Here is a 12,489-nt window from a genome sequence, read left to right as displayed (position 1 = left end):
AGGATGGGTGACCGTCTGGGAAGTTAGATGATTTGGAATGATGAGGGGTGATTAAAGATTAGAGGTTAAATTGAGCAGTGATGAGGGGTGATTAGAGATTAGAGGTTCAAATAATTCAGAAATTTGAAAATAAAAAAAATAAAAAAATCATAAAATTTCCTTTAGTACCGGTTGGTGTTACCAACCGAGACTAAAGGTGGACCTCCAGGCAGCGGCCACGTGGAGGGCCTTTAGTCCCGGTTCGTGTAAGAACCGGGACTAAAGGGGGAGGCTTTAGTAACGACCCTTTAGTCCCGGTTCCTGAACCGGGACTAAAGGCCCTTTTTCTACTAGTGATGTATTTTAGTTTTAGATACACCCATTTGTATCCATTTCTACGACAAGTATTTCCGGACGGAGGGAGTACCTACTCTTGACCTGCAAATTTGTTCACGGGCTAAAAACAATAACCTTCAATGATGTAGACCAACTGAGCATATAACTTACTTTACTGAACCAACACAAGGAAAATGCGAAAGGAAAGTCCAACAATTCTGAAATTCATACCGTTGTGCATGTAAAATTTACTCATATTCACAGTAGTTGTTCCGGGATATGTAGTGTCATTTGCCTTCATGTTTTATCTCTAATATTCCCTACGTTATTTCTGAAACTTGTGGTTCTTCTTTAGAAACGGGAAATTTAATTGTAAATCTTCCGCCATCCCAAGTTGTAGAAAAACCTTGCATATGAAAGGCATATTTTCTAGATGCGAACCTCAAGAGCTTAGATTTTGGCTTGATGAGGTCCGAGTGATTCTTTTTCCCTGTAGCAACACATGAACATTTACTAAAGAAATGAACAGATTTCCCTCTTTTACTTCTTTCTTCGCCCAACCAACCATATGTACCTCCTCCCCTCTCCCTTCATCATATGGATTCTTTACCCTCCTATTTCTGGGTTTTTTAGTCATCGGTTTTCTTAAAAATTGATGACTAAGAAAGAAGGGCGTGCCTGGCGCAGTGGCAGTCATTCCACATGTGGCCTGGAGGTCCTGGATTCGAACTATCCTCCTTGCAGAATTATTATGCAAAGGTAAGGTTGTTTAGATATTTCCTTCCTTGGACCCCACCTTGTGTGGGAGTTTTCAGCACTGGATACGCCACTTTTATCGGTTTTCCTAAAAATCGCCTCAACTACCCTCCTTTTTATTGGCAAACCGAATAAAATTATGTTTTCTTTGTTAAATGAACAAGTGTTGACTCAAACGAAACACAGTTGCAGACAACCTACTAATAAAACAATTATGCCCCCGTTGTAATGCATGTGCAATTAGCTAGGCATGAATAATGAAGAGTGTGTGTGTGCGCGCGCATGTGTGTTTTAATATCCTTTTGTTTTGCAAAAAAGAGTTTTGATATCTTTAAATATCTCGGTTCCAATCTCAGAAGCTTATTGTCTAGCAACAATATCTTTATATATCCTTTCCTTTTTTTAGTCTGCATATAAGATTTGGTCAAAGTCAAACTTTATAAAGTTTGACTAACTTTATAGAAAAAATATCAACATCTACAATACTCCATCCGTCTCGGTTTACAGTGCGTGCGTGTAGTTCTAGGTCATTCATTTGACTAACGAAAATATGAGTTATATGTCACCAAAAGTATATCATTGGATTCTTAAGCGGTTGTAGTTTTTAAACATATATTTTCATCACATATAATACATATATAGCTAGTTAAATTCTCAACGTAGAACGACGCGCATGCCCTATAAATTGAGACGAAGGAAGTACAAAAGTTATATGCTATGAAAATTAGTTTCATCATGCATCTAATAATATTGATTACATAGTGTCAATGTTGATATCCTTTCCTACAAACCTAGTCAAATCTCATATACTTTACAAAGTTTGAATTTGACCAAATTTTATATGCAAACTAAAAAGAAACAAAGGAAGTACTTCCTAGTGTCTTATTAGATGTGGTTTGCCTCAGTAGAACCTCCTCCCCCTTAAAATGGGTTATGGATCTTAAAACAGACTTTATAAATGGTAATTATGTATTTTAAACCATGTTGCCTTAAATTCAGGGTAGGCAGCAAGGTCGAAGTACCGACAACTTATGTATCTTAAAAGATGGAGGTATTGAAGCAAACCTACTGAAGAATAAGCCGTGCTTATGGATTTCATAACAATCAGAGTCTAGGCTTGGAGGAGGTGATGCGTCCATTTTGCTTCATTATTTTCTACTGTAATTTATCTTATTTCAATGTTATATTTCATATTATAATGCAATTATAATGCATTTTCTCTCTTAAAATGCAAGTTATGCGAAGAGAGGGAGATTGCCGGCAGCTAGACTTCTGAACCTAAAATAACAACCGAAGAGATAGCAATTCTCCGGAGCTCAAAATGAAGCGTGGCTTTTTAGAGAATTATTTGGAATATATAATGGAATTATGGAGTAAAGATCTGCCAGAAAAGGTTCACCAGCCAGCCACATGGGCAGGTGGCACGGTCACCCTCTAAACCCGCCACCTAAGCTTGTGTGCCCCTGGTGGCTCTCCTCCAGAAGTCCTTTGGCCATAAAATTCTAACTACCCTAGAAAAAATCAAGAGGACAATTTCGGGACTTTTTGCCACCGTTTGCGTGGCGGAACAGAGACGAAGCACTTTTGCTCTGTGGCAGAGCGATTCCACCAGGGAAACTTCCCTCGGAGAGGAGGGAATCAAAGCCTTCATCATCACCAACACTTCTCTCATCATGGGAATCATCATCTTCACCAGCGGCATCTCATCTCAAAACTCTAGCTCATCCTTTGTGTTCAATCTTTGTACCAAACCTCATATTGGTACCTGAGAGTGCTAGTTGACAATGCAAAATACCGCCAGATCCCTCTGTAGGGTTACAAGTGCAGCTGGAAGTCTCGGAGCGAAGGTCGCACAAAGGTTTTACCCTACATCCTACTTGCTTTGATATTTCACGGTGGAGGAATACCTCATGCAAAGGGTTTACAATGGTGTTGATATTGTTACCAAGAGCTGCTATCGGATATTAGATGGGAAGGCGTTTTTTGATACTATTAGTGTGAAAAAACGTCTTATATTATGGTGTGGAGGGAGTAGTACACATGCTTATTTGGTAGGTTTGGTAAAATATGATGTTTCCTCAAGTCGATGACCCCAAATTATTGAAGGAGTGCATGATGTACAAAGGATGTAGGATTTCTCTACTTGCATCAACATTTTTTGGGATTCGGTAAATTCTGTTTATAATGGACTTGTTAGGGAATCTTTTGTTTCCACAATAAGATAGTCACGAAAGTAAACAAATGATCTGAAAAACTGGCTTCACTTTTGTATAAATTTAGGTAGTGGACACTGCAGGGCTCTTCATCCTCTACACGATCCAGCAGACAAGGCCATTGTTGAAACAGCACCATCCTAAGTCTGTCTTTCAAAGCAAAACAAGAAAAGGTATATGAGATGTAGCAGATTTTTCCTACACTGCACTCGTTCATATTTGGTTTTGCTCATATGTTGCACTAAATTTCTTTCAATAATCATCGAACGACGCAGCTACTCCAGAAGAAGAAGAAAAACCAACAATGATGCTGCTACAGGGTCTAAATAGAGAAAAAAGGTAAGTATATGCTAATTATATCAAAATGCACCAACCATGCTATGCCTAATAGCTAATATAATAAGATGGCCTTATTACCAACAGATCTGCCAAAAAATAGTTGTTCGTTTCAGGGACCAGCGAAGGGGATGCAACTAATCTGCAGATGCAGTGAAAAGTGTTTCAAATCCAGCATCTTATGATAGTTGAGGATGTTGCTTCCTGTTCTGCATATATGTACTAACTGTATATTGTTGGGTACTAAGAATGCAACAGATGAATGAGCTATAGCCATTCCCCATATGCCAAAACTAGGGCACGAACCAATCCCAGTAAAGAACAACTCGAGTAGAACGGATGTGCTAAACTTTGCGCTAAAATGAACAGTTTTGGTCAAGAACTTTCACACCGCCAACTCTATCCCGAGCAAACTATTTAAATTTTCTTCCATGGATGAAACCGACAAAGACTATCTCAGGCTTACTGACGGGCGCAGCGGCACGCGCCTCCGCCCGCTAGTAGGCATTAGTTTACCTGATAATTCACCACCACCAGCAAGAGAGGGCACTGCAAGTCTGCAATAGAATGCTAACATGGTTTCAAATAGACTAAAGCTGACCGGCATATATAGAAAAAACTGACAGCGGAATAAGACATGATTCTAGTCAGAATATATTGGCAGGGTTTGAGCTTTTCCATCGGCATGTCATTGGGCATCCTTGTAAAGGAAAACATCTGGAACAGAGGCTGAATCCAGCTCATAGAAGCCGCTGAGCTTGCCGCCATTTTCTTCCGTCAGACAGAACGAGGGCACCCGGTGAGAGAACTTCAGATTGTGCCTTGTAGGTATCTCCACAACTCTCTTTCGCTTGCCAGGCTTGAACACCGCTGTGTAACCATTGACTTGAGTAAGAAGAGAAACTTTTGTGCTAGCTTCAGTGCGCTCAATGATCTCGCCGATCTCAAATCCGCAAGCATGAGGGCTCGAGGGAGTCCAGTCAGGTGTCCAGTTCATGTAGATGACCCAAATCTCACCTACTTGCGGAACAATTTCAATCTGCTGGTTGGGGTCATGTCCGGTGCATACTAAATGAGAGAAAGTATCGTTTGTTTCGTACATGGTTGTCCACTTTCGAATTTTAAATTTACCACAGCTGACAGGTATATCCTGCTCCAACCACTGTTTCTCCTGCTCCACTTGGGGACAAGCTTCAAGCCAGGTCAAATAAACTTTGAAAGGTTCTAGCTCGACTTTGCTTACCCAGCCATAGAACTTAGGGAAGTTGTCAACATCACTGTATAAAGCCCATATTTGTCCACGTTCAAACTTCTCACATGAGCGGCATTCCTCGAAGTTATAGAATTCAGAATCAGGATATGTATAAACTAAGGAGGGACTATTTTGCTCAGAGAAGTCACCTAAAGAATTAGGACCATCGGGATTTCTCTGCAAGGATGTCTTTGGCTCAGAAGAAATATATTCATTTTCTCCTCTACTGCTTGCACTGTCAGTGCTCAAATCAATGGATGTGCTGCCCTCTTTCTTGCCAGGGGACATGCAGGAGTGAAGAGAAACACAAGGAAACGCTGCATCCAGGTCAATGGGGAGACATGCAGTGTCAAGTTCCAGAAAACCTCCAGGGACACCAACTTTCTCATTACCATTTGTCCTATAAAACGGAACACTGTGAGAAAAACGAAGTAGCTCACTTGGTGCTACCACAATTTCAGATTTATCCTTAACTGTCATAAATAAACTGACAAAGCCTTCAATCCTGACCAATGGGACAACAGTAACGCCAGCACTAACTGAGAAATTTGACAGGACTTCCACGACTTCATATTCATAGGATCTATGATTATCTGCATCTGATCCCCACTGCATGTTCCATCCCTTATAAAGAGCCCATACCTCACCCTTATTGGGATGTACTTCATATTTCCTTCGTTTAAAACCTTTTGTCCATGAAACAATATGCGAAAACATTTGTCTGTCTTGTGATATCTCTGTTGTTCCTAAGCTAAAGCTTCCACAAGCAACGGGCAGTTCTTCATCGGACCATTTCTCCTCTGCTTCGTTCATTGCAATGCGCTCCAGCCAAGTGAGATGAACTTTAAAGTTGGAGGCATCCAAACTTTTTATTCTAGCATAATATCTCGGCATGCCATCAAGGTTATCATAAAGGGCCCAGATTTGACCAGTTTCAAACAGACTAGCATCCCTCAACTTCTCAAAGTCAAAAAATTCTGCGTCAGGGAAAGAAAGCTTCACAGAATAGCAAGGTTGATTCTGACCAACAGTATCTGTAACTTCTGCCCTGATATTGTCCTGATCACCTATATCTGGAGTTTTAGCTTCCTCTTGGATGTCTACTTTGCCAGACACATCAGATGGAACCGATTGCCTGTCAACGTTAGTGACATTATCATCAAATATTTGCTTCCCATTCAAATCAGCATTAGATGGACAATTGTTCTTTCTTCGCTTCTTTTTGCTATTATAGTTGAGGCTACTACTGCCATAAGCATCTTGCGTCCTCCTAGCTGATCTCCGGAGAACAGGGGATCCTGCAGCATTTAACACTGTAGATGCATCCTCTATACCCGAGTTCTTTCTGTCAAAAACACCTGTGTTCATGTTTACAGTTTGGGCAGAAGATTTACTTTGAGTCTTTGCTGGAATTTCAACTTTCCCCTTTGTAATATACGACTGGTTAGCTTCCTTCTCGCCACTAGGATTGTCATGCCCTTTTATATCGCATTCTGCCACATTTATCCTTATTTTGGCATATGTGTTAACACCTGTAGATGAAAGCTTTGCAGGACCAGGGACATTCATAGCATTTGAAGCTGCAGATGCATCTGCTCTACCTGACTTTGCTCTGCCAATGATGCTTGGATCAGGAGGATCTGGTATTGACCATCCACCCATATGTTCATTTGCAGTCGGTACAGCAGGTTTTTCTTGATTCATTGCTGAAAATTGACTTTGCCCGCTTGTCGTTCTTGACTGACTAGGGACATTCATAGCATCTGAAGCTGCAGATGCATCTGCTCTACCTGACTTTGGTCTGCCAATGATGCTTGGATCAGGAGGATCTGGTATTGACCATCCACCCATATGTTCATTTGCAGTCGGTACAGCAGGTTTTTCTTGATTCATTGCTGAAAATTGACTTTGCCCGCTTGTCGTTCTTGACTGACTAGCTTTCTCGCCCATGGTTGGCCTGCTATACCCTTTCATGTAACCGTCACCTTGGGCCACATTCATCCTTGGATTCGCACCTGTGGTTTCCTGTGCAGAAGAAAGCTTCACACGGCGGCCTTGTTGACTTGGAAACGTCTTCGTTGGAACTTGAGAATTAGTGGGTACACTCGATGAAGGCGGCGCATACTGTTCTTGTAAGTTGTACTTGTATGCAAAGAAATTATTTTCGCAGTTCAGACAGCGGATCAGAGTGTTTAGGACATGGTTGTGATACTGATATCGCATCTGACAATGAGCACATATGGTCCAAAAAGTCAGTACATGCCCAGGTACATCGCATTTGCTTGTGCCACTCTTCTTTTGTTGCTGTGTAGCTTGCTTCGACACTTTTCTGGAAGCATACTGCCTTCTGATATCATAATGAGATCGCTTTGTTTGATCACACAATATTGAATGAGCTTCAGCAACCAACTTGAAAGCAGCTTCAGCACCAGGAAAACAGTTTTTATCGGGATGGAGTGAAAAGGCAAGCCTGAGGTATTGCTTTCTTATGTTAGCATGATCTGTTGTTGCCTCCACTTGAAGGATTGCATACCAGTCCGGCTCTCCATTCACCCTTGCCTCTGCTGCACAGTGTACAGTGCAAACACTTAACAGCTGAGATATATTTTCAAGCTCTGGAAATAGCATCTGAGCTTTAAGTGCAATCTTTCGGGCACCAGCGAAGTCTTTATCTTCCAACTTCTTTGCAGCAATGTCCCTGGCCATGGAAGCCTCTTCTCTGTTGCACTCCATCATAATCACTGCCAAAAAATACCACGAAGCTCTCACGTGAAGTGATATCAGCTGGAAATGAGTATCCTCTGACTCAAGCTTCACAGCGGATAACAGATGCGCACATCTCGACAATTTCTCAAACAACAATATGACTGAAAATTTACTGCATCAGGACCTACAAATTTAAGAAGGAAAGAATAATTCTTAGTAACTGAAAATTTAACACCTAAAAACACACGCATTTGTGGATTCCATAACAATAAGTCAAGATTGCTCAAGTGCAAAACCTAGTATACGAGACCACATATGATATATTCCCTCCGTTCGTAAATAGATAGTTTCCTAGAAAGCGTGCAGTCAAATTTGTTTAACTTTGACTAGCAGTAGATAAAATAATAGTTAGATTGGTAAGATGAAAGTAGAAATATTAGATTTTTCATGAAATATATTTCCATCATATTAAACTACAAGTTTCTACCAACATATACGCATGGTCAAGAATACATATTTGAGAACGAGTCAATGCTAAAACATCATCTATCTAGTGACACATCGAAAGGCAATACCAGCAAAAAAAAGAAGACATGTGAACAAGATTGACAAAAGATATATTTCACATCAACCTTATGCACTGATAAGGAAGAGCGAATTGTTATTTATAATCAGCTACTTGGCCAGCGTTCTTCGTAAGTTGTTTATGCAGTGCCGTCTATTATCAGCTATCACCAGAAAATGTTTACCACATCAGGACCCCGCAGCTGTGGAAAATTTACTGCATCAGGACCTACAAATTGTTATTTATAATCAGCTATCACCAGAAAATGTTTGTAGCAGGCTATTATCAGCTCGTCGATGTACAACACCATAGTATAGTTTGTGTTGCATGTGATTTAGTGACAAAAGAATGACCGGAAAGGGGCATAACCCACTAGAAACAAATAGAGAAGTAATAGATTATCTTGTCAAGTAAATACAGTGCCATTCTCGACAACTCTAGATGAAAAGGAAAAACTTGCCATGTTCCCATGTGCAGGAAGGAGTTTGATGAGCCCAAAGTAAGACGTGTGAAAACATGGGTTATTCAAGGAAAATTTGGGGCATCGTGGCAGCGACTCAGATGGGCTGTCTCAGGTGTAAGAAGAGATGAGAACGACTAGAGAGCACTACTGGATTTGTAATACAAGAAAGTATCCAGGGAATTTCTAGATCCGGCAGATACTACATGCTTCAGGTTCAATCCTGCATACCACAGGAAGCAGATGAAACTAGATATCTGCAGGCAAATTAAATCGCCACTCCATCATCATTACCATATCTCTCGGCAAAAACCTACTAAACCAATGCGTTCATTCATCATCACTAAACACGCCAATTTCCTATGGCATCCTCTGAGAACAAGCATTGTACAGCTACTGCAAAGATCGTGGTAAGAAAAACATTTGCAATCATATTCCTTCTTTCATTCCTTTCATTTACTTTGGCATAAAATTTAAATGCATGTATATGTGTAGTAATTTCTAAACTATGACATAGGCACACCTCAGTACCAACAGGATGTAAAGGGATTACGAGACTACAAGAGCACTCAACAATCAGTGAAACATACAACCAACACTAACCGCAGCAACATTCAAGCAATCAACAGCCAACAGAATGCAAAAATATGACAGTTGCATTGCGACAACCAGCACCACGTAGCGCATTCAAACAAGTGGCCAGTACCAACAATGATTTCTAGGGCATTGCAGTTTTGTAAGAAAATCGTACCGATCCCCGCCCTCCAAGCCCATGCTGCTGTCTGCAGCTGCGCCCCACAACCCAAATAAACAATACATTATCAATTTCGGAAATTACAGGGCACAAACTCACCGATCACATTCCCGGAAAAAAGTGGGGAAAAAAAACTCGCTGATCACATAAACGAGATTAGAGGGGGCAAACATTGCAGGGGTACGGTAGATGCAGTAACCTAGGGTTTGGGGCCGCGTGGTTCGGGAGAGGCAGCGGCCTGAGAGGAGGAAAGGGTTTGTGGGAGGAACCCGGGAGGGGCTGCCGGAGGGGACGCAATGGAGACTACATCTTCTGCTCCTACCACGCCATAGGAAGACTCGCCCATGCATAGGATTGGAATTCGATCAGCGCAGGAAGAAGAAACCAATCTAAAATCTAGTTGCATCCATCCATTCATCCATCCATCCATCCATCCATCTAGGAGACAGATCAGAGAGGAAACATGCATCCAGTTCGTCCATTCATCCATCCATCTAGGAGATAGAGTAGAGCGGCGACAGAGAGGAGAGGGCTCACCGGAGGCGACGTCGGGCGCCGAGGCCAGTGGCCGGGGGCGGAGTCGGGGCGAGGCAGGCGTCGAGGCCAGCGGCCGGGGCGGGCTGTCGGGCGACGCGGCGGCGGCGGCGGCGCGAGCCCTAGTGTGGGGAGTTGGGGGATCGAGCAACAGAGAGGACGAGTCGTGCGACTCGTTTGGAGCGGGCGGCCACCAGTGGCAGTTTCTTAGTAATTTGCCCCTCAAATTGGGGTACTACCATAGCTGGCCAAACGGGCCGGCCCGGCACGGCACGGGCCATCCTAATCGTGCCTGGCACGGCCCGGCCTGCTGAGGCACGATTATTATATGGGCCGTGCCGGCCCGCGTGCTGCAGCCTGCAGCCCAGGCACGGCCCATATGCTAATTGGGCCGGCCCACCGGCATGCTAGGCCCGCTAATCTGCCTCCTATTTTGCGCATTGGGCGTTTTTAGCCTATTTTTACCTGTTGGGCCACATTAGAATACATAAAAAAATAAAAATAAAAGATAATCGGGCCGTGCCATGCCGGCCCGCGTGCTCGGCCTTCAGGCCCAGGCACGCCCCTAGCGTGCCGCGTGCCAGGCCTGGCCCGTTTAGCACGTGCCGTGTCGTGCCAGGCCCGTGCCGTGCTGGCCGTGCTACCGGGCCGACCCAGTTATCCTGGCCCGTTTGGCCACCTATAGGCACTACCTTAAATCGAAGGGCACTATTAGGCGTCGGCGCGCCGGCCGAAAGTTTCGGCAGGTCACCCCCTCCCCCTCCCCCGTCGTTGATATCTCGAATCGTTTACCTACCTCTCTTAACGCTTGGTCAACGGCTGGATAAAACACCATGACCCGCTCGCCTCTGCCAAGATAGCCGCGCGCGTGTCCAGTGTGAGCGAGGCGCGGCAGCAGCCTCGCGTCGCCGTCTCACCGCGGCATCGGCGTTCAAGGGAAGCATGCCGGCACGATAGTTGCAGCTGGGTGCAGAGCATGCCGGTTCCAGCTCGTCCCCGCACATGTCGTAATACACCCCCTCCCCCTCTCCCCTCACCGGCTGCAGCTCCACCATGGGCGGTTACAGCTCGCAGCCAAGCCGGTTCCAGCATTTCGCCTAGCGGGGCGTAGCACGCGTCGTCATTCCAGCACCTTCCTCTTGCTAGCTGCAGCTCCGCCATGAAACGCCACAAAAAATCAGCAAGAAAAACTATGTTCACGGAAAATGTCCTATCAAAAAACAACACCGGTTTCAGCAAAAATGCACCGCTGCCGACCATCACAACAAAAAGAAAACTCACCGGATCTAGCAAAATGTTTGGCCGGCTGTAACAAAACAAAAAGTCGATGCAGCAAAACGACTCGAATGGTCGTTCGGTTGCAGCACTGGTCATGTGTGGATGCATCTTTTCGCCGACCAGTTCCAGCAAAAAAATCGCCGGTTGCAGCACGGGAGGTCGTCGTCTCCATCGCCGGCAGCTTCTGGTTGCAGCTTTCCGCCCGGTCGGTTCCAGCAACAAAAACGAGCCGTTTGTAGCACAAGGGGTCGTCATCTCCATCACAAGCTACTGCTGGTTGCAACGCCGTTGCAGCTGCTACCTCGCTGCACCGCCTGCCACAAAACAAGCCATGGCTGCGGCCGCCCTTGAGTTGCAGCACCGCCCACCACACTACCCCCCATATTCGTGGGAGGGGAAGGAGCCGCGTGAGCGTCACAGCCATCGGGAGGTAGGAGCCGCACAAGCACCATGGCAGGGGCCGCTCACCAGGGAAGATTGTTGTGTCGTGGCCCATGGCTGACGAGATAGCTATTGAGGGGAGAGAGATGTGAGGGGAATGAATGGTTGTACTGCGTCGTGAAGAGATAAGCGGTGGGTGGACCCAAATGCTAACGTGGAGAGAAAACTTAAGCGAGCGACGTGGTGCGACCGGCCGAAGATTTGGCCGGCATGTAGGCACAAAGGTGGTGGGGACCTACGTCGACTCAAACTGTACTGCATGGGAATACGAGCGAACCACTGAGCGATGAGGGAGGGCTAGTGATGGTGTCATGGACTAGGGGGTCCTAGCTTAGCTGATCTTGGCCCTGGGCCGAGCTGACGACCCATGATAAAGAAAGAACTCCGGAGGCCTCAAACCCGCGATGTATCGAACACCGCCGATGACTTGACGTGTACTCCAAGGATAACTACTACGTTCGGCATGTGATCTCTAGTTGACAACCAATCTTATGTAACCCTAGATACCCTTGGTGCCTATATAAACCGGAGGGTTGAGCCCGTAGAGGGATCTCATTCATTCATTACCATCATCCATACTAGCCTTAGGGTTTAGTCCACAACTTACGATCTCGAGGTAGATGAACTCTATACATTGATATACACATAATATAAGCCAGAGTAGGACGTAGGGTTTTACCTCTTTGAGAGGGCCCAAACCTGGGTAAAAACGTTGTGTCCATTGTCTCCTGTTACCCATCGATCCGATCTCATAGCTCGGGGCCCCCCTACCCGAGGTCTGTCGGTCTTCGAGGGTAGATATATATAAGTGTGTGTATGTGTGTGCGCGCGCGCGCGCGCGTGTGTGTGTGTGTGCGTGTGTGCGTGCGTGTGTGTGTG

General features: G+C 44.8%; 1 protein-coding gene across 3 annotated transcripts; it reads right to left on the bottom strand.

The window, feature by feature from the left end:
* Positions 1-4,003: 4,003 nt before the first annotated feature.
* Positions 4,004-10,092, bottom strand: LOC109776462 (uncharacterized). Of its 3 annotated transcripts, none has more exons than XM_020335105.4 (3): positions 9,895-10,075; positions 8,211-8,371; positions 4,004-7,762 (listed from the first exon to the last, which is right to left on the bottom strand). In XM_020335105.4, the coding sequence occupies exon 3, from the start codon at positions 7,606-7,608 to the stop codon at positions 4,309-4,311; it is 3,300 nt and encodes a 1,099-aa protein (XP_020190694.1). In that variant the 5' UTR covers positions 7,609-7,762; positions 8,211-8,371; positions 9,895-10,075; the 3' UTR covers positions 4,004-4,308. The 3 variants fall into 3 exon arrangements, with proteins under 3 accessions (XP_020190694.1, XP_073363917.1, XP_020190695.1); XM_073507816.1 differs by having other exon boundaries at positions 8,328-8,371; positions 9,895-10,066; XM_020335106.4 differs by lacking the exon at positions 8,211-8,371 and having other exon boundaries at positions 9,895-10,092.
* Positions 10,093-12,489: the final 2,397 nt, after the last annotated feature.

Source organism: Aegilops tauschii, chromosome 2, assembly GCF_002575655.3.
Source record: "Aegilops tauschii subsp. strangulata cultivar AL8/78 chromosome 2, Aet v6.0, whole genome shotgun sequence".
NCBI classification, from domain to species: domain Eukaryota; kingdom Viridiplantae; phylum Streptophyta; class Magnoliopsida; order Poales; family Poaceae; genus Aegilops; species Aegilops tauschii.
The sequence above is the reverse complement of the archived record's forward strand: the minus strand, read 5'-3'. Positions and strand labels throughout refer to the sequence as shown.

Bases quoted from the DNA above. Each gene is read 5' to 3' on its own strand.
- LOC109776462 (XM_020335106.4), bottom strand. From the start codon at position 7,608: ATGATGGAGTGCAACAGAGAAGAGGCTTCCATGGCCAGGGACATTGCT.